Raw genomic sequence first — 21,875 nt, forward strand, 5'->3', positions numbered from 1 at the left:
ATGCGCCGATTTTATGCCAATCTTTTCTATTTGTCAAACAGGACACTTTTTTTCCAAACTTTGCTGGAAACACCTTCGGTGTTTTCTAAATGATTATTACGTTTAGTCTTTTAATATTTGTTGAACTGAATCAATTGGATCCTGACTCCTTTTTCACTTTTTCCAACTTGCAAATATTTTAAGTGACTTGTGACTAGTGGGGTACAGCAAGGCTCGGTGCTAGGACTGCATCTATTTACAATATATATCAATGATTTAGAAGAAGGCATTCAAAGTAAAATTAGCAAATTTGCAGATGACACAAAGCTGGGTGGCAGTGTCAACGGTGAGGAGGTTGCTATGAGAACGCAGGGTGACTTGGACAGGTTGGGTGAGTGGGCAGATGCATGGCAGATGCAGTTTAATGTGGATAAATGTGAGCTTATCCACTTTGGTAGCAAAAACAGGAAGGCAGATTACTATCTAAATGGTGGCAAGTTGGGAAAAGGGGGAGTACGAAGGGATCTGGGGGTCCTTGTTCATCAGTCAATGAAAGTATGCATGCAGGTACAGCAGGCAGTGAAGAAAGCAAATGGCATGTTGGCCTTTATAACAGGAGGAGTCGAGTATAGGAGCAAAGAGGTCCTTCTGCAGTTGTATCGGGCCCTAGTGAGACCACACCTGGAGTAGTGTGTGCAGTTTTGGTCCCCTAATTTGAGGAAGGACATTCTCGCTATTGAGGGAGTGCAGGGTAGGTTTATGTTGCACGGTGAGCCAGACGCAAAGAAATTTTGTTCAGACTTGCATTTGTTGGTGTATTTTTGAATGACAATAAAGTATTTGATTGATTGATTGATTGATTGATTGATTGATTGATACATACAAGGTTAATTCCCAGGATGGCAGGACTGTCATATGCTGAGAGAATGGAGTGGCTGGGCTTGTACACTCTGGAGTTTAGAAGGATGGGAGGGAATCTTATTGAAACATATAAGTTTATTAAGGGTTTGGACACGCTAGAGGCAGGAAACATGTTCCCGATGTTGGGGGAGTCCAGAACCAGGGGCCACAGTTTGAGAAGAAGGAGTAAACCATTTAGAACAGAGACGAGGAAACACTTTTTCTCACAGAGAGTTGAGAGTCTGTGGAATTCTCTGCCTCAGAAGGCGGTGGAGGCTGGTTCTCTGGATACTTTCAAAAGAGAGCTAGATAGGGGTCTTAAAGATAGCGGAGTCAGGAGATATGGGGAAAAGGCAGGAATGGGGTACTGATTGTGGATGATCTGCCATGATCACATTGAATGGCGGTGCTGGCTCGAAGGGCTGAATGGCTTACTCCTGCACCTATTGTCTATTGCCTATTCACAGTATCAGCAGTAAATGTAAACATATCTGTCCCAGGAAATTACCCATCGTGTAAGTGGGGACTAGGAGAATCAAGGAGAATTGATGGGCATGTTATAGGCAACAGGTTAGACCAGACTTTAGAGATACAATGTGGAAACAGACCCTTCGTCCCACTGAGTCTGCGCCAACCAGCGTTATCCCTGTACACTAGCACTACCTGCACACTGGGGACAATTTGCAATTTACAGAAGCCAATTAATCTACAAACCTGCATGTCTTTGGAATGAGGGAGGAAACTGGAGCCCTACGGAGAAAACCCAAGTGATCATGGGGAGAATGTAGAAACTCCGTACAGAGTCAGGATGGAACCCGGGTCTCTGGCGTTGTAAGGCAGAAACTCTACCGCTGCGCCACTGTGCCCACCATCAATGCTGCTGACGGCTGAATAGCTGCGGAACCGTGGTTCAGCTGATAGAGCTGCTGCCTCACAGCGCCAGAGTCCTGGGTTCAATCCTGACCATGGGTGCTATCTGTTAGATGTTTATATGCTCTCCACCTGTGATTGGTTGGGTTTGATCCAACCTCACAAGTACTTGCTGGCTTGTAACTTAATTGGCCTGTGTAAATTGCTCCTAGTGTGTGGGGAGTGGATGCGAAAGTGGAATAATATATAATATATAATATAATATATCTTTTATTGTCATTGCACGTCAGTGCAACGAGATTTAGTGTGCAGCTCCACTGATGTACAAGAAAGGTAAATAAATACAATACATAAATAAGCAAGCTGAATTGATTGACGTGACCATCTGAGGGAGACTGTCCAAAGGGGGTGGGTCGGGGGGCACTCATTAGGGCCGGTTCAGAGCCGCTATAGCTCTTGGGATGAAACTGTTCCTGAGTCTGGAGGTTCGGGCGTAGAAGGCCTTGTAACGTCTGCCGGAGGGAAGTAGTTGAAACAGACCGTGGCAGGGGTGTGATGAGTCCTTATGGATGCTGAGGGCCTTCCTGAGGCACCGCGTGTGGTAGATGCCCTCCAAGGCTGGTAGCTCTGTCCCGATGATCCTCTGCGCTCTGTTGACGACGCGCTGAAGAGCTCTCCTCTCCGCCTCCGTGCAGCTGAGATACCACACAGAGATGCCATACGTTAGTATGCTCTCTGTGGTGCAGCGGTAGAACGTTGTCAGCAGCTGTTGGGGCAGACCAGTCTTTTTTAATGTCCTCAGGAAGAACAGTCGTTGCTGTGCCTTCTTGACCAGCGCGGCGGTGTTTGTGGACCATGTGAGGTCTTCTGAAATGTGAGTGCCCAGAAACTTAAAGCTGGACACTCTCTCCACACTTTCCCCATAAATGGAGATTGGGGCGTATTCTCCAGAATGGGACCTCCTGAAGTCAATAATCAGCTCCTTGGTCTTGGAGGTGTTAAGTGCCAAGTTGTTATTGGCGCACCAGTCCGCCAGGTTCTGCACCTCCGCTCTGTATTTTGTTTCATCACCGTTGGTGATCAGCCCAATCACTGTTGTGTCGTCTGCAAACTTCACGATGGTATTGGTGTCGAATGCAGGGACACAGTCGTGAGTGAAGAGGGAGTAGAGCATGGGGCTTAGTACACAACCCTGTGGTGTGCCGGTGCTCAGGGTGATGGTGGAGGACAGGTGCGGGCCCAGTCTCACTGCCTGCGGTCGCTCCGTGAGAAAGTTCAGGATCCAAGCGCATATCGATGAGCTGAGGCCTAGCTGGTGGAAAATTGAAGAATAACTTAGAACTACTGTGATTTTGGTGGTCAATGGATACATAGCTTCCATGCTAGGTAGACAAAAATGCTGGAGAAACTCAGCGGGTGAGGCAGCATCTATGGAGTGAAGGAGCCTATTTCCTTCGCTCCATAGATGCTGCCTCACCCGCTGAGTTTCTCCAGCAATTTTGTCTACCTTCGATTTTCCAGCATCTGCAGATTCTTCGTAAACATAGTTTCCATGCTCTATCTTTCAATCAATCAATCAATCATTCATTAAGACAGCAATAGCAATCCATGAGATTGGAATATAGCTAACCGTCTCCTTTACCAGAGAATTGAGGTAGAAAGTAAAGGCAGTGATTAACTTGGAAGGAACTTTAAACAGTGCTAGAGTACTGGCTGGTACTGTTTTCTAAAGATTTGACCTCCTTGTACAAAGTCTGGTCAGGGGTCAGTAACCACATTTATTTAAATTTCAATTCAACATTAATGGAGTAAAATTCTCAGAAAAAATATTCCACCTCCCACCCTGCCGCAACCACTTTGCTTAATTTAAATTGTGAATAAACAGTTGGTAGTTGGAAAAGCGATTGCATTTTGAAGTATATGTCTTTGCGATATTAAGTTGTACACAGTGGGTTTTAAAAGTAAACTTCAATCCTCTTTCTTCAGTGAAGGACAATCCTCGCCCAGAAATGAACTGCTTCACAACATCGATCCGCTGTTTGTTGATAATTCTCCATGTAAGTGTGACTTTCTAAAATACTTGTTCGGTAATGTGATGAATGAGCCTGTCAATTGTCAGCTTCCTTCGCCGCAGGAGATCTTCACCCAACGCCCACCCCCTCCCTTCCTCCTTTTCCCCCCTCTCTTCCCAATGTCCCACACGGATGCACACCCATTTTCTCCTACTCTCCCGCCTCCTTCCCCCTCCCCATCCAGTCCCCTTCCACCCTGTACCCCTTTCTCTGGCTGCACGTTTCACTCCCCTCGTCTCTCCTTTATCTGACACGCTTTTGTCTTTTCATCTTTGACCTTTGTCCACTCTTCTGCCAGTCACAACCCCTCCTCACCTATCACTTGCCAGGCTTTGTCCCACCTCTTGTCCAGCTTTCTCTCATTCCATCTCCCACTACAATTAAACTGAAGAAGGGTCCAGAGATGCTGCTTGACTCCAACACCTTGTGTTTGTGTTTCTTCTTTCAATGGTGTATACCTTCCTGTTGTTGGTGTTCACACTGAATCCATCCAACTGCAAATAATGGGGCAGCCATTACAAAATATAAGAACATAAGAAACATAAACCAAAGTAGGCCAGTTGTTCTCCTGTTCCTGCTCTTTGAGTTTAGTTTATTGTCTCGTGTAACGAGGTACAGTGAAAAGCTTTTGTTACGTGCTAACCAGTCAGCGGAAAGACAATACCTGATTATAATTGAGCCATCCACAGTGTACAGAAACAGGATAAATGGAATAGCGTGAATATTTATTGCAAGATCAAGTCCATTCAAATCTGATCAAAGATAGTAGGAGGGTCTCCAACGAGGTGGATAGTAGTGTGTAGGAAGACACAAAATCTTGTTGTAACTCAGCATCTCGGTTAGAGTCGAGACCCTTCTTCAGGAGGGGGAGACTAGAGATATGGTAGGGCAAGGAGTCAGATCAAAGCAGACAATGAAATGTAGAATGGTACTTTGTTAGCTGAGGGGAAGGTGACGAAGAGACAATCAAATAGTCAAATATCAGTCAAATTAATCAGGTGGACAGTGAACCAAGTCGGAAGAACTTGGATGGGGGAGGGACGGAGAGAGAGGGAAATCAGGGCTTAGAGAAATCAATATTCATACCGCTGGGTTGTAATCTGCCCAAGCGAAATATGAGGTGGTGTTCCTCCAATTTGCACTGGGCCTCACTCTGACAGTGGAGGAGACCCAGAACAGAAGGGTTAGTATGGGAATGGAAGGCAACTGGGAGATCGCTTAGGCCAAGGTGGACTGCGCAGAGGTGTTCAGCGAAACGATCGCCGTGCCTGCCCTTGCTCTCGCAGGATAGTAACTCAGGACTGCTCTTTAGTTGTTGGTTGGATGGTCCAGTTGCCTGGCAACAGCTGGGAAGTAACCATCCCTGAATATGGAAGAATAGATTTTCACACTTCTGTACCACTTGCCTGATGGGGAGAGGGGAGAAGAGGGAGCGATTGGTCCTTGATTATGCTGGTGGCCTTGCCGAGGCAGTGTGTGGTGTAAATGGAGTCAATGGAAGGGAGGTTGGTTTATGTTTGTGCTCTATAATTCAATAACATCATAGGTGGTCTTTCACGTCAGCTCCACTCTCTTGCTTGGATCCCACATCCATTAGTTCCATTGATTTCTGTTTTGATCCACTTTGCAATTGAACCTACCTCTTGGCTACAGAATCCCAAAAACTAACTTGCTGTTTGGAGCAATATTTCTTATTGTCACAGTCTCCACATTTTGAGGCTATGTCTCCTGGTTCTGACGACCTCGGCCAGGAGAATAGTCAGCCAAGCAGCCATTCTTTTAACGCTCTTAAGAGCTTTTTGTGTTTCATTGAGATTGCCACTTATTCTTCTAAACTCGTGAGTGTAGCTTGGTTTCATTAATCTCTCCATGTGTGACAAGCACAAAATGTATGCAGGTACTATAGCAACGTTTAAGAGACATTTTGAGAGGTACATGGATAGGACGGGTTTAGAGGGGTATGGGCCAAATGCAGGCAGATGGGACTAGTGTAGATGGGACATGTTGTTCGGTGTAGGCAAGTTAGAAACATAGAAAATAGGTGCAGGAGTAGGCCATTCGGCCCTTCGAGCCTGCACCGCCATTCGATATGATCATGGCTGATCATCCAACTCAGTATCCCATCCCTGCCCTCTCCATACCCCCTGATCCCTTTAGCCACAAGGGCCACATCTAACTCCCTCTTAAATATAGCCAATGAACTGGCCTCAACTACCTTCTGTGGCAGAGAATTCCACAGATTCACCACTCTCTGTGTAAAAAATGATTTTCTCATCTCGGTCCTAAAAGACTTCCCTCTTATCCTTAAACTATGACCCCTAGTTCTGGACTTCCCCAACATGGGGAATAATCTTCCTGCATCAAGTTGGGCTGAAGGACCTGTTTCCACGTTATATGACTCTATGACTAAGCCTGCCGATCCAGGAATCAACATTCAAAGATTTCACGGTAGGTAGTCACCCCTTAAAAAGCATTGTTCAGGATAACCACTTGGCCATCTTTCCAACACAGCGCATTCCCAGAACTCCATTAGTCATCTGCTCATGGTCCCATCCTCAACACTGCATGTCTTTATTTCCCCCAACAAATACTCTTGTGCGCTCTTAGCCCTCCTTAGCTCATGAACCCACGTTAGCTCATCAACCTTTAGAAAGGGGATGAGAAGGAATGTCTTATGTCAAAGAGGGTGAATCTGTGGAATTCACGGCTGAGGAGGCCATTCGATTCATTTTTTGAAGAGGTCATCAAGCGGATTGATGAAGGCAAGGCAGTGGACGTTATCTATATGGACTTTAGCAAGACCCCTCTCAAGATCTCTCATGCTAGGCTAGCCTGGGCAAGACTTGCACAATAAATGGAAGAGCCCTGGAGATTGTTGTGGATCTGGGAGATCTAGAAGTGCACATGAGTGGTTCCCTAAAAGTGGCGAGGCAGGTGGACAGTGTGGTGAAGAAGGCGTTTTACATGTTGCATGATAACAACTGTCCCTGAATCTTGAGGTAAGCGTAGTATGCAGAACAGGTATATAATGCTCATCCAGTACCACTTTTAAAGTAACATATTGTATAATTATTGCAGTAAAGGTGGTCATTTTTGGGTGAGAGCTTTCAGGAGTGTGTACATATGCTTCTTTAAATGGCACAACACCTCTAATCCTCATTTTCTTTGAAACTGAGTAAGTAATAAATTTTTCCAAGTGTTTAATCGTGTTCGCGTCAGCACTAGGCTAATAGAATGTGAGACTTTGTCTTGAAGGTGTGGGAGTAAGGAAATCCTGCTGCTATAGAACTCCACTGAAATTACATCTGGAGTGCTGGAGGCAGTTTTAGTCTCCTTATCCAAGAAAAATATACTTGCTATTATAATAAAGTTAGTTGGGTCTTGAGAAAGGCAGCTTACGAACGATCGAGTAACATGGGTCCATATCCCTTCAGAAGGCTGATCTCATTATAATGACTGAGGTAAGTTAACGCAGACTAGGGACCGAACAAAAACCAGAATGCACATTGCTGAGAGAAATAGTCTTTGGGGAGGAAAGTAGATGCACCTGCTTGCTGTCTAGACAGCTTACAGCTGCTGTAGCAAATGGGTTGTTCTCCCAGTTCCCAGGGTAGGCCTGAGTTTCCCACATCTCCGACAAGAAAGTCAAGTAAAGTCTTGGCAAATTTTAAAACTAAAAGCATCTGAAAACATTTTTCTTTTGTGCCTTTGGGTTGGTACTTTCCGCATACTTGTTGATTTGTTGCATTTCCTGTTGTAGTTCCACCTTTTATCTAAAGGTCACAACTTAAGCAATGGTTGTAGCAGGATTGTCACACTTTTTATTAAAAATGCCAAATAGTTCAGTTTATAAAAGGACACTCTGAAATGTTGAGTTCCTTTGTTTCTGCTTTAGATAAGTAACCTTAATAACAGAAAACCAGGCACAATGTAAGTGATCAAAAAGGAACTGCAGATGCTGGAAGATCGAAGGTACACAAAATTGCTGGAGAAACTCAGCGGGTGCAGCAGTGTGTAAGTGAAATTGATTGACACTGCTGAACATAGCTTAGGGCTCTTTTGTTTAAAATATAGAACCTTTCTGTCCGAAACAAAATGATGGATTTTCTAACTTAAGATTTCTTTTCATTCAGTGTGGTGGTATCTTTAATAGTACATTTGAAATGGCATCTGCCACAACCTTCATTCGGTTATGGTCGCATCACTATTCCCACACAAAGTGGAAGATGATTTGGTAATCTTCGGTAAATCGGAGGCTGTACTGACTTCTGTTACTGGAATTCATTTAAAACAATTGAAACATAGAAACATAGAAAATAGGTGCAGGAGGAGGCAATTCGGCCCTTCGATCCAGCACCGCCATTCATTGTGATCATGGCTGATCGTCCCCTATCAATAACCCGTGCCTGCCTTCTCCCCATATCCCCTGACTCCACTAGCCCCTAGAGCTCTATCTAACTCTCTCTTAAATCCATCCAGTGACTTGGCCTCCACTGCCCTCTGTGGCATGGAATTCCTTAAATTCACAACTCTTTTTTCTCAAAATGTTTTTTCTCACCTCAGTCTTAAATGACCTCCCCTTTATTCGAAGACTGTGGCCCCTGGTCCTGGACTCGCCCAACATTGGGCACATTTTTCCTGCATCTAGCTTGTCCAGTCCTTTTATAATGTTATATGTTTCTATAAGATATCCCCTCATCCTTCTAAACTCCAGTGAATACAAGCCTAGTCTTTTCAATCTTTCCTCATATGACAGTCCCGCCATCCCAGGGATCAATCTCGTGAACGTACACTGCACTGCCTCAATCACAAGGATGTCCTTCCTCAAATTAGGAGACCAAAACTGTACCACCAGAGCCCTATACAACTGCAGAAGAACCTCTTTACTCCTATACTGAAATCCTCTTGTTATGAAGGCCAACATTCCATTAGCTTTCTTCATTGCCTGCTGTACCTGTAAGCCAACTTTCAGTGATCGGTGTACAAGGACGCCCAGGTCTCGCTGCACCCCCCCCCCCTTACCTAACCTAACCCCATTGAGATCATAATCTGCCCCCTTGTTTTTGCCGCCATAGTGGATAACCTCACATTTATCTATATTATACTGCATCTGCCACGCATCTGCCCACTCACTCAACCTGTCCAGGTCGCCCTGTAACCTCCTAACATCCTCTGCACAGTTCACACTGCCACCCAGCTTTGTGTCATCCGCAAACTTGCTAGTGTTGCTCCTAATTCCCTCTTCCAAATCATTAATATATATGGTAAACAGTTTCGGCCCCAACACCAAGCCTTGAGGCACTCCACTCGCCACTGCCTGCCATTCTGAAAAGGACCCGTTCACTCCTACTCTTTGCTTCCGGTCTGCCAACCAATTTTCTATCCATGACAACACCCTGCCCCCAATACCATGTGCTCTAATTTTAGTCACCAGTCTCCCGTGCGGGACCTTATCAAAGGCTTTCTGAAAGTCTAGATACACTACATCCACTGGCACCCCTTCATCCATTTTACTCATCCATTGCTTTGTATCTAACCATCCTCCACTGACTGGAGAAAGTACCCCACTTATTTTAAGAGATGCAACAAAGCTGCTTCGGGAATGACTTTTGTTAGTTGCAGTCTTTAGCTTAATTTAGAGATACAGCATGGAAACAGGCCCTTCTGCCCACTGAACACTACACTAACACAATCCTACACACAGGGACAATTTACAATTTTACCAAGCCAATTAACCTACAAACCGGTGCATCCTTGGAGTGTGGGAGACCGGAGCACCCGGAGAAAACCCACGCAGGAGAACGTACAAATTCCATACAGACAGCACCCGTAGTCAGGATTGAACCCAGGTCTCTGGCAGGATTGAACCCGGGTCTCTGGCACGATTGAACCCGAGTAAGGCAGCAACTCCACCATTGCGCCACTGTAATGAATTCCATTACAGAAATGATCTGTAAATGGGGACACAAGGAATTACAAATGCTTGAATCTTGCTTAGATGCTGGATGAACTCGGCGGGTGAAACGGCATCTGTGGAGGACATGTTAGGGTACTTTTTGATTGAAGGGTCCTGACCCGAAACGTTGACTATCCATGTCCTTCAGAGATGTTGCCTGAACTACTGAGTTACTCCTGACTTGGTAAGTGGTACACAGTCTATTTGCTGTGTGAATGCACTTTGCTGATTAAAAGGCTCTCAGTTTTAATCCTGCCATACTGTCAACTCATTGATTATCACAACAATGTGAATGGACTGGTCACAGCTGAAACGTGTCATTTTTGACTAACTTTCGAGGATGGCGGCGCAGTGCTGGAGTTGCTGCCCTACAGTGTCGAACACCCAGGTTCGATCCTGACTACGGATACTGTCTGTACGGAGTGCTCCGTACAGACAGTTCCGGTGCTCCGGTTTCCTCCCACACTACAAAGACATACCGGTTTGTAGTTTAATTGGCTTCTGTAAATTGTCCCTAGTATATAGGATAAAACTAATGTACAGGGTGATCGCTGATCAGCGCAGCCTCAATGGGCCGAAGGGCCTGTTTCTGTGCTGTATCTCCAAATCTAAATTCAGGAGTGAAGGGAACTACCCAATGCCGAATTATGTTCCATGAATAGAAATTTTTGTTCGTAGTGGTAAAACATCAGTTCACACCAGAACATAGTAAGCACGAATACAGAATAGATCAGTGTGTCCATATACCATTGTATAAATATATACACACATGAATAAATAAACTGATAAAGTGCAAATAAACAGATAATGGGCTATTAATGTTCAGTGTTTTGTCCGAGCCGAGTTTAATAGCCTGATGGCTGTGGGGAAGTAGCTATTCCTGAACCTGGTCGTTGCAGTCTTTAGGCTCCTGTACCTTCTACCTGAAGGTAGTGGGGAGATGAGTGTGTGGCCAGGATGATGTGGGTCCTTGATGATGCTGCCAGCCTTTTTGAAGCAGCGACTGTAATAGATCCCCTCGATAGAAGGGAGGTCAGAGCCGATGACGGATTGGGCAGTGTTTACTACTTTTTGTAGTCTTTTCTGCTCCAGGGCGCTCAAGTTTCCGAACCAAGCCACGATGCAACCAGTCAGCATGCTCTCTACTGTGCACCTGTAGAAGTTAGAGAGAGTTCTCCTTGACATACCGATTCTCCGTAATCTTCTCAGGATGTAGAGGCGCTGATGTGCTTTCTTTATAATTGCATCAGTGCTCTCGGACCAGGAAAGATCTTCAGAGATATACACGCTCAAGAATTTGAAACTCTTGACCCTTTCCACCATCAACCCGTTGATATAAACGGGATTGTGGGTCCCCATCCTACCCCTTCCAAAGTCCACAATCAGTTCCTTGGTTTTGCTGGTGTTGAGGGCCAGGTTATTGTACTGGCACCATTTGGTCAGTTGGTCGAACTCACTTCTGTACCCTGACTCGTCCCCATCAGTGATACGTTCCACAACAGTGGTATCGTCAGTGAACTTGATGATGGAGTTTGCACTATGACTGGTTATGCAGTCATGAGTATTGAGTGAGTACAGCAGTGGGCTAAGCACGCAGCCTTGAGATGCTCCCGTGCTGTTTGTTATCGAGGATGACACATTTCCACCAATACGAACTGACTGTGGTCTGTGAATGAGGAAGTCAAGGATCCAATTGCAGAGACCGAGTTCTGCAAGTTTGGTAACCAGCTTGGAGGGGATGATTATATTAAATGCTGAGCTGTAATCAATGAATAACAGCCTGACATATGAGTTTTTGTTGTACAAGTGGTCCAGAGCGGAGTGGAGAGCCAGCGAGATCGCATCCACCGTTGATCTGTTGTGGCGGTAAGCGTACTGCAGAGGGGAGGGAACTTTGGTGGTGGAAATAAAAAGCTTGATGTGAAGAAAACCTCACGCTTCAGGAATCAAAGTTATAAGCTTACCATTTTAATGTAATATAGAACTGCAAATAATGTCGTTATCTCAGTTCCAATTACCCAGATACAATCCTAAATTCTGATGTTATCTATAAATAAAGTCTGCACATCCTAGTAGGTTAACCTATGATGAGCGTTTGTCGGCACTGGGCCTGTACTCACTGGAGTTTAGATGAATGAGGGGGGACCTAATTGAAACATACAGAAGAGTGAAAGACTTGGATAGAGTGGACATGGAGAGCATTTTTCCACTAGTGGGAGAGTCTAGGACTAAAGGTTCTAACCTCAGAATTAAAGGACGTTCTTTTAGGAAGGAGATGAGGAAATGTTTCTTTAATCAGAGGGTGGTGAATCTGTGGAATTCTTTATCACAGAAGGCTGTGGAGGCCAAGTCAGTGGATATTTTTAAGGCAGAGATAGATAGATTCTTGATTAGTACTGTCAGAAGTTATGGGGAGGAGTAGCAATGTTACAAAATGTTGAGATTTAAAAAATCAAGTCTGCAATTTATCCCATCAGATAAAGCATAAACAGAAGTTTAATTTGACACCTAATTCACTTTCATATCTTCAGTATTAAAAAGGTTATGGCCATTTTCATACTCGGAAATTAGCATCTTGTTCCCTATTGCTTTTCCATTGACTTAACACAAAAGCTGTGATCGAGGACAGTCAAAAGCCCATAACTTTCTTAAAAATTAAGAGAACTGAAAGAAATTTTCAGTTATTATAGATTGAAGCATTCTGAAACAAATTCTGAATTAAACAATCTTACTTGGATTGACATGCAATTAAAGCATATAATTCATTAGTTACCCAATTGTAGCTAATTCCAAAATTCAATTACTAGATCTAAACATCTATCCATTTCTTAAGAAAAGATTAACATTTTTAAATAGCCTAAGTGTCCAAAGAACATTCACACAAGAATTCACAATAAAACATGATTTTTAAATCTCAGTGACATTAATTTATAGGCCAAATGGAAGGAATTTAGTGTTTAATTGCTGTAAATTAATGACCATTTAAATCAACTTGAGAGTGGGTTTTTGTGGAATGCGCTGGTTTGGAACGTTGCCATTGCAGTGGATTTGAAGTCCATATGGCATGAAAAACACTGCGGGATTGAATGGGCCCCCAAGTCAGCTACTCTCAACATAAAATTTTGTATAAAGGGATCTTAAGAAGTACTTTTTAATGTAAAAATAAACAACCTACCTTGCCTTGTCCCCTACATAAGATCCGTCCCGTTGTCGGCGGTCGCGGCTATAGAGGATGATTTTTAATCTACTATAGTAATTAAATAATCCAATTTAGTTTAAAAATACCTGCAGCGAACGAACCTCGCAGCGATTTTTCATCAGCTACTAAGCAGGCTGAACAACATCGATTTCAATAGCCTAGAGAAAATTGCGTTTTAAACCCGCCCCCCTCTCAAAGGCGCCAAAGTCGCGCACACGGGCAGCGATAGAACTGCAGCGCTGCTGAAGGTAAGTTTTGCAACATACCTAGGAGAAGGCAGGAGAATGGGGTTAAGAGAGAAAGATAGATCAGCCATGATTGAAAAGCGGAGTAGACTTGATGGGCCGAATAGCCTAATTCTACTCTTAGTCCTTATGACCTTATGACCCTCCCTATGGCCACATGGGTTTCCCCTGGGTGCTCTGGTTTCCTCCCACATCCCCAAATCATGCTGGTTATTAGTTGGTTAGTGGGGTCAAGGAAAGAGCATTCACATCGCTTCCCTAGACTGTATCCACCACCATGCACAAGAAGCGCAAGACGCCATTGTATGCAGATGCCGAGAGGCGTGTTCAGCTCTGGCTGAATAATTTCTAATCTTGTGATGTGCACTCGATAAGAAGAAGAGTTGGTTAGTGTAGATTACTCCCAATGTAGGCTTGTGGTTGGACAATCAGACGGCTATTAATGGGTAAGTCAGAGAATAAGCTATAGGAGAATACGAGAGAATGGTATTCATCAAAGAACCAATTGCATTATTTATAAATAAATATTCTAAATAAATATTTGCATAGCTTTGAGTTTATCCAGCATGGACTCAAAGCAATGTGAAATATATAATGCAAATATTTTAAACAGTTGCAGTATTAAAATGGGCAGAAATTGTAGGTTTTATATGGAAATGTTATAATGAGTGATGGAGCTGGCTGTACAGACTGGTCTTGTTTTTTAACGTCTTACGATAGAGAAATTGGACACTTACCATTTTATTCTCCAAACTAATGCATTATTTTAAGATGTTTGAAATATTTCCATAACATTTTTTTAAATTGAGGTTTAATCTGTTTAATCCAAAATTACTGTGGTTGCAGAGATTGAAGTATTTGTTTCTGTTGCAGTCCTACAATACATAAGATTTACAATACATCTTTCCAGATGTTATTAAAAAACTTGTAAAATGTGGGGGGATAAAATCCAGATCTTGATGGGAAGCGGATAAGTACTGGAAAGTCAAAATAAATGCCTATGTGTAGGAAAGAACTGCCAGTGCTGGTTTGTACAGAAGACAGCACACAATGCTGGAGTAACTCAGCTGGTCAGGCAGCATCTCTGGAGAAAAGGAATAGGTTACGTTTGGGTAGGAATTTTCTTTCTCTGACTGAAAGGTCGAGGTGGGAGGGGGGTGGTCAGGTGACTGGCGGTGAAAGCAGGCCAGAACAAAACCATGGACTTAGACCTTTACCATAATGCTGGGATGTCCAGGAGTTAAGTTTAGTTTATTGGCACTTGTACCGAGGCACAGTGAAAAGCTTTTGTTGCATGCTAACCAGTCAGCAGAAAGACAATACATTATTACAATCAAGCAATCCACAGCGTTCAAGATAAAGGGAATATTGTGAACATTGTTTAGTGCATGAGTCCAGTAAAGTCCGATCAAAGATAGTCCGAGGGTATCCAATGAGGTAGATAGTAGTTCAGGACTTCTTTATTATTGTTTGAAGGTTGGTTCAGTTGCCTGGTCACAGCTGAGAAGAAACTATCCCTGAATCTGGAGGTGTGCATTTCCACGCTTCTATACCTTTTATCCGAGAAGAGGGAGTGGCTAGGGTGTAACTCATCCTTGATTATGCTGCTGGCCTTGCCGAGGCAGCGTGGGGTGTAGATGGAGACAGTGGAAGGAAGGTTGGTTTGTGTGACAGTCTGGGCTGCATCCTCAATTCTCTGCAATTTCATGCGGTCTTGGATGGAGCTGTTCCTAAAATCAAGCTGTGATGCATCCCGATAAAATGCTTTCCTTCCTTTCAGTGAGAAAGAAAGAAGTCCTTCCTTTCAGTGAATTACTTTTGAAGTGTGGATTCCGAGTTTGTGACCTTTTATTGAATAAACCAGTGATTAAAATGTAATCTGAGTGGGAAATTCTGCTCTTCAGTCTATTGTTAATAGCGATTGTGTTGCTCAGATCTAATTCAACTTAAAAGTGTAGAAGTGAACGAAAAATGTACTTCAGGTGCTTTTGGCAATGTTCCACATAGTAGGCTGCTCCAGAAGGTTAGATTGCATGGGATCCAAGGAGTGATAGCTGAATGGATAGAAAATCGGCTTCATGAAAGGAAGCAGAGGGTGGTGATGGAAGGTTGTTTTCCGACTGGAAGCCTTTGACTAGTGGAGTGCCTTGGGGTTCGGTGCTGGGCCAATTGCTGTCATTCATCTATATCAATGATCGGGATGGGAACGTACAAGACATGATTAGCAAGTTTGCAGATGACACTAAAGTGGGTGGTATTGTAGATAGTGAAGATGGTTGTCAAAAGTTGCAGCAGGATCTTGATCGATTGGCCAGGTGGGCTGAGGAATGGTTGATGGAATTTGATAGAGAAATAGGAGATGTTACATTTTATGTAGTCTAACAAGGCAGGATCTACACATTGAATAGTAGGGATCTGGGGAGTGTAGTAGAGCAGAGGGATCTAGGAGTGCAGGTACACAGTTCTTTGAAAGTAGCATCACAGATAGGTCTGAAGAAGGATCTCGACCGGAAACGTCACGCATTCCTTCTCCCCAGAATCTGCAGGGCCCGCTGAGTGACTCCAGAATTTTTTGTCTATCACAGATAGATAGGGTGGTCAAAAAGGTTTTTGGCTCATTGGCCTTCATCAGTCAGAGTACTGAGTATAGTTGGGATGTCATGTTACAGTTGTATAAGACATTGGTGAGACCACATTTAAAGTAATATGTTCAGTTTTGGTCACCGTGTTACAAGAAACATGTTGTCAAGCTGAGAAGGATGCAGAGAAGACTAATGGGGATGTTGCAAGGACTCGAGGGCCTGAGCCACAGGGAGAGGTTGAGTAGGCTAGGACTTTATTTATTGGAGTGTAAGAGGATGAGGGGTGATCTTATAGAGATGTACAAAATCATAAGAGGAATGGATTGGGTAAATGCACAGTCTTTTGACAGGGTAGGGGAATTGAGAACCAGAGGACATAAGTTTAATGTGAGGAGGGAAATATTTAATAGGAACCTGAGGGGTAATTTTTTTGCACAAAGGTTGGTGGGTATATGGAATGAGCTGCTGAAGGCGGTAGTTTAGGCAGATACTGTCATAACATTTAAGAGACATTTGGACAGGTACATGATGGGATATGTTTAGAAGGTTATGGTTCAAGCGCGAGCAGATGGGATTAGTGTAGATGGGACATGTTGTTCGGCTTGGGCCAGTTGGGCCAAAGAGCCATGCGATATAACTCTAGGTAGAATTTGGGAACTTTGTTTCCAAAGTAGGAAATGATTACTTGGATATTCCCTGATAATATTGTTGAACTGCTAAACGTATCCTAACAATAAAGATTGCATTGCTCCCCCGTTACTGAGCACCTACCTCTCATGTAGGAGATGCCAGTTTCTGCAACCCACTGTCCAATCTGGCTAATATTATTTAATAACCCATCGTTGAAACACGCAATTGATGGTTAATACTTCCAAACTGATTATTCCTTCTAACCCAATGCACACCGCTGTGTTTTTTTGGCTAGTAACACAGGGTTCCAGCTGAGATTAAATTTGTTGCCAGGCTGTTTTATATCACTATACTTTAAACGGAAAGAATGCTACTGTATTAAACAATACGGTACTGCCAATATATTTCTGAAACCAGTATTTTCTTTGTGAAGATCAGGGCAGTTCTTGTGAGGTGTTGAACTGAATTTGCAACTTCCTTTATCTTATGGCAATAACACTTTTGGGGCGGCACGGTGGCTCAGCGGTAGAGTTGCTGCCTTACAGCACCAGGGTTTGATCCTCATTACGGGTGCTGTCTGTATGGAGTTTGTACATTCTCCCTGTGACTGCGTAGGTTTTCCCTGGATGTTCCAGCACTCCAAAGACGTACAGGTTTGTAGGTTAATTGGCTTCGGTAAAGATTGTAAATTGTCCTTGATGTGTTTAATAGTGCTGATGTACAAGGATCGCTGATTTGCATGGACTTGGTGGAATAAGGACCTGTTTCAGCGCTGTATCTCTGAACTAAACTAAACTAAATGCCTCCGCTCAATCTGTCTTAGCTTACCTGATCTCCCAGTTGCTCAACACTTCAACTCCCCCTCCCATTCCCATGTGAGGCCCAGCGCAAATTGGAAGAACAGCACCTCATATTTCGCTTGGGTAGTTTGCACCCCAGCGGTATGAACATTGACTTCTCTAACTTCAGATAGTCCTCTCTCTCCATCCCCTCCCCCTTCCCAGTTCTCCCACCTGTCTTAAGGGCCTGTCCCTCCAGCTTGCGATAGCATGCGTCTAGCGCGACCAAACATGGTAGCTTGAGGCGTACGGCCTCGCGGGGTCGGTCCCACTTCGATCGCCGGAGGCGTATGAGTTGTGCGGGGCTGGTCCCGGCATCACGCGGGGCTCCAAAAATCTTGCACTGTCCGAAAATCCCGCGCGACAACGGCCTGTCGGCCCGCAGCCGCATTGAGGCCGTACGCAGCGCCTCAATTCAGTCGGCCCGCCTCCTGCCCAGCTGATTGGTGAGTTTGATGTCGGGACCAGCCCCGCACAACTCCAGACGCCTCCGCGGTTGGAAGTGGGACCGACCCCGCGAGGCCGTATGCCTCAAGCCACCACGTTTGGTCGCGCTAGACGCATGCAATCGCATGCTGGTGGGACAGGCCCTTTACTGTCTCCGACTACATTCTATCTTTGTCCCGCCCACTCCCCTGACATCAGTCTGAAGAAAGGTCTCGACCCGAAATGTATTCCTTCTCGCCAGAGATGCTGCCTGTCCTGCTGAGTTACTCTAGCATTTTGTGTCTACCTGTGAACTAAACTAAATGCGAGTCTAACTTTAGAGAAGATTTGTTTTGATTACATTGTTTGGAGTTCAGAAATCTTTTCCATATCAAAAAACTTTTAGTATTTAAAAGCAGCAACAGCATTTTGTAAGTGCTTCTTGCCCTTGGAACACTCTTCTAGTGTCAGGGAACCAGATTGTTTTCCTGGAACCATTAAGCTGCAGAAATGACCATCACATCAAGATCTAGAATATGAACTGGTATCTAGAACATCTAATCATAGGATCAGATATCTCAAGCCCAATTCATATTCCAGCAACCCTAGATCACAACAAATATAATGTAGGTCAAGAGTGTTTTGTTGTCATACAGTATGTCCCAAACAGAGCAATGACATTCATACTTAACGCAGCACAATATGTAAACAATATAATAAACCAAAATTTAGTTTTAGTATATATACACACACGCAGACAGATATATATGTCTATATGTGTGTGTATATATATATATATATATATATCACATACACATTAAAAGAAAACAAACAAAAATAGTGCAAAAAGACAAAGCCCCTCAAGTCTTAGTTTAGAGCTTATTTTCAGGTTGTCGTGTTTAATAGCCTGCTGGCTGTAGGGAAGAAGCTGTTCCTGAACCTGGACGTTACAGTTTTCAGGCTCCTGTATCTTCTTCCCGATGGCAGGAGTGAAATGAATGTGTGGCCAGTGTGGTGTGGGTCTCTGATGATGCTGGCTGCCTTTTTGAGGCAGCGACTCCTGTAAATCCCATCCATGATGATGGGGAGGTCAGGACCTGTGATGGACTGGGTCGTGTTCACTCCTCATGCAAGGCAACATGCTCAGTTGCTACATGCAACTCTTGTTACCTTTTAAATTATATCCAGCATCTACAGTAGGAAAGAAGTTCTGCTAGGACCAATGAACCTAGCGTATCTTACAGACAGTTTTAACCCAGCCCATTCAAGGGAATGGAGCATGTTGGTTGCATTAATCAGCAGAATATGTTTTGTGAATGCATGTTATGGGCACATGATCTCCCAGCACTTTGGCTATTTGTATCCCATTTATGGAAATCTTGCTAGGGATATATTGAATCATATTCCTTTATTGCATTGATCATTTTGACCTAAAGCATTATTTTTGTTGGATGCCACCACCAGAACATTGCATAATAGAATACAGTGTTGTAACTGGTAGAGCTGCCGCCAGTGAGCCGGGTTCGATCCCGACCTCGGCTGCCGTCTGTGTGAAGTTTGCACATTCTGACGGTGACCACGCGCGTTTTCTCCAGGTGCTCCGTTTCCTGCCCACATCCAAAAGACATACAAATTTGTAGATTAATGGTCCTTTAAGTTGTCCCTAATGTGTAGGGACTGGATGAGAAAATAGGATAAGGTAGAACTAGTTTGAGCAGAAGATCGATGGTTGGCGTGGACTTGATGGGACAAAGGGCCTGTTTCCATTCTGTATCTCTAAACTAATCAAACTAATTTGGATTTCCAGAGGTTTCCAGCTTTAAGGTCACTTGGCTATTCTGCTGTTGCACCACTCAAAATCTTGTGTCAACAGCGATATCAAGTGATATTTACAGCTATTGAGTTTCAGTTGGAGTTAGGGAAGCAGTTTTGACAGTCGTTGGCCCTATTAAAATAATGTTGCTCACTACTTAGCATTAACAGCACAGTGGCGATAGAGTTGCTGGCTTACAGCACCAGAGACCAGGGTTTGATCCTGACTACGGGTGCTATATGTACGGAGTTTTTACCTTCTCCCTGTGACCATGTTGATTTTCCACGGGTGCTCCGGTTTCATCACACTCCAATGACATACAGGTTTTTAGGTTAATTGGCTTTGGTAAAGAATGTAAATTGTCCCTAGTGTGTAGGATAGTGCTTGTGTGTGGAGATCATTGATCGGTGTGGGCTTGGTGGGCCGAAGGACCCGTTTCCACGCTGTATCTCTAAACTAAACAAAGCTAAATATGTTAGGTTGGATCAAACCTGGATTTCAGGAGTTAGAAGACACAAGCCCTAATGGCTGTGCACCATGATGCTTCCACTTCCATTCCTGTGGGGATGGGATTAGATGTGCAAGATGGGAGGTTCTTTGAGAGGGAGTTGACTGGCAGTTCTTGAAGGAAAGATTGGGCAGGCCATATGGCTTTGGGAACTTAACAGTTAAACCTGTTTTAATTTGATACACTTCACAACCTGGATCAATGGAAAACCACTGGCAGGTATTGTCCCCTTCCTAAACCACAGGTTCTAAGGCCAGTTATACAGCTGTCCAGGGTAAGATCAGCAAACTTGGCACAGAGCTGGGCTTTAATTTAGCCCGTAGCTGCCAGTATTCCATGTTGCAAAGAAATTAATTTAAAACAGATTTGTGGAGTTCACATGAATTTTATGGTTGTGGAGTGCTAAATAACTTGTGATGCAAATTTGAGAAAGACATATAGCATTTTCCAGAATATACTATCTGTTTGCACAGTGAACACCAGAAAGAAATGTCGAGGATATTGCTTTTATTAATCATTAATCTTCCTGCATAATAAGGCAAGTTCTGTTTAGTGATGTACTATGTGATTGAAATCTTCATACTCCTTTTTGTGCAAGCTGCCAAAACACTTATTGTAAGATGACTCTTGCAGCAGCCACAGACGGGATAAAATGTTCCATAATGTAACTTTCCTTATCCCAAGGTAATGACCTCACAGCTTTCAACAACTAATATCTTAAACAGATTGGTTTGAAAATACCTGGGGGAGCACTTCTGGTGAAGGAAAGTCCTGGGCTGTCTGAAATGTGTGGAAACAATAAAATGTAGACACGGTCAGCATTTTTTCTCAAGACCCGGTCCAGTTGTATGTGTGTGTTTGTTTCAAACAGTAAAACTTTCCACATTCTATAGAAACTCAGTCACGAGTTGTTTCAGTTTGACAGAAAATCAATTGGTTATTTCTGTTTTTTTCCATTTCTCCTTTTCTAGTTGTCTTTCTTATGGCACAGTGGCACAGCTTCTGCCTCACGGCACTGGAGACCCGGGTTCCATCCTGACCTCGGGCGCTGTCCATGTGAAGTTTGCCCGTTCTCCCAGCGACCACATTCATCCTTTGCTCCAGTTTCTTTCCATATCCCAAGCACATGCGGGTTTGAGGGTTAATCGGCCTCTGTAAAATTGCCTCTGGAGTGTTGGTAGTGAATGTGAAAGTAGGGATAACATGGAACTAGTATGAACAAGTGATCGATGGCTGGTGTGATCTACGTGGGCTGATATACCCGATTCCATGCTGTATCTTTCAACCAACCCACCACCCACTCTCCCTTTCTACGCCTTTGTAGAAACAAAGAACTGCAGATGTTGGTTTCTACCAGAGATTGACACAAAGTGCTGGAATCAGTGGGTCAGCGACTGAAGAAGGGTCCCAACCTGAAACGTCGCCCATCTTTTTCCTCCAGAGATGATAACTGACCCGTTGAGTTATTCCAACACTTTGTATCTATCTTTCTACTTCTTTCCTGCTTTTTCAAATTTCACCTCTTTTGTGCGTTTTTCCCAGAAACTACTTGCATAACTCCAGTGTTTTCTAAGGGATTGTTATTTTTGGCTTGCCATTATACGATTTGTCTAACTGAATAATTTGGCATCAAACTCCTTTTACTCTTTTCCAGGGTTACTCATGTTTCCCTACGTTTGGTGGTAAATCTGGCCATATCTATCCTCAGGAATGACCCTCGTGTAGATGGGCGGTAAGGGAATCAAGGGGGAGAAGATGGTCAAATGAAAGAGAATCATGGCGTCATACAGCATGGAAACAGACCCTTCGTCCCTACTTCCCACACTGACCAACATGCCCCAGCTACATCAGTCCCA

The 21,875-nt window shown here is 43.9% G+C and overlaps 1 protein-coding gene across 1 annotated transcript in view; it reads left to right on the forward strand.

Annotated features, from left to right (window-relative positions):
• The window catches only part of arsb (arylsulfatase B), a 91,022-nt gene that overhangs the window by 61,002 nt on the left and 8,145 nt on the right, over positions 1 to 21,875 (forward strand). The window contains exon 6 of the mRNA XM_033018600.1: positions 3,736 to 3,806. Coding sequence (XP_032874491.1) covers positions 3,736 to 3,806 — 71 coding nt within the window. The remainder of the gene's footprint in view (positions 1 to 3,735; positions 3,807 to 21,875) is intronic.

This window comes from Amblyraja radiata, chromosome 3 (assembly GCF_010909765.2).
Source record: "Amblyraja radiata isolate CabotCenter1 chromosome 3, sAmbRad1.1.pri, whole genome shotgun sequence".
NCBI classification, from domain to species: domain Eukaryota; kingdom Metazoa; phylum Chordata; class Chondrichthyes; order Rajiformes; family Rajidae; genus Amblyraja; species Amblyraja radiata.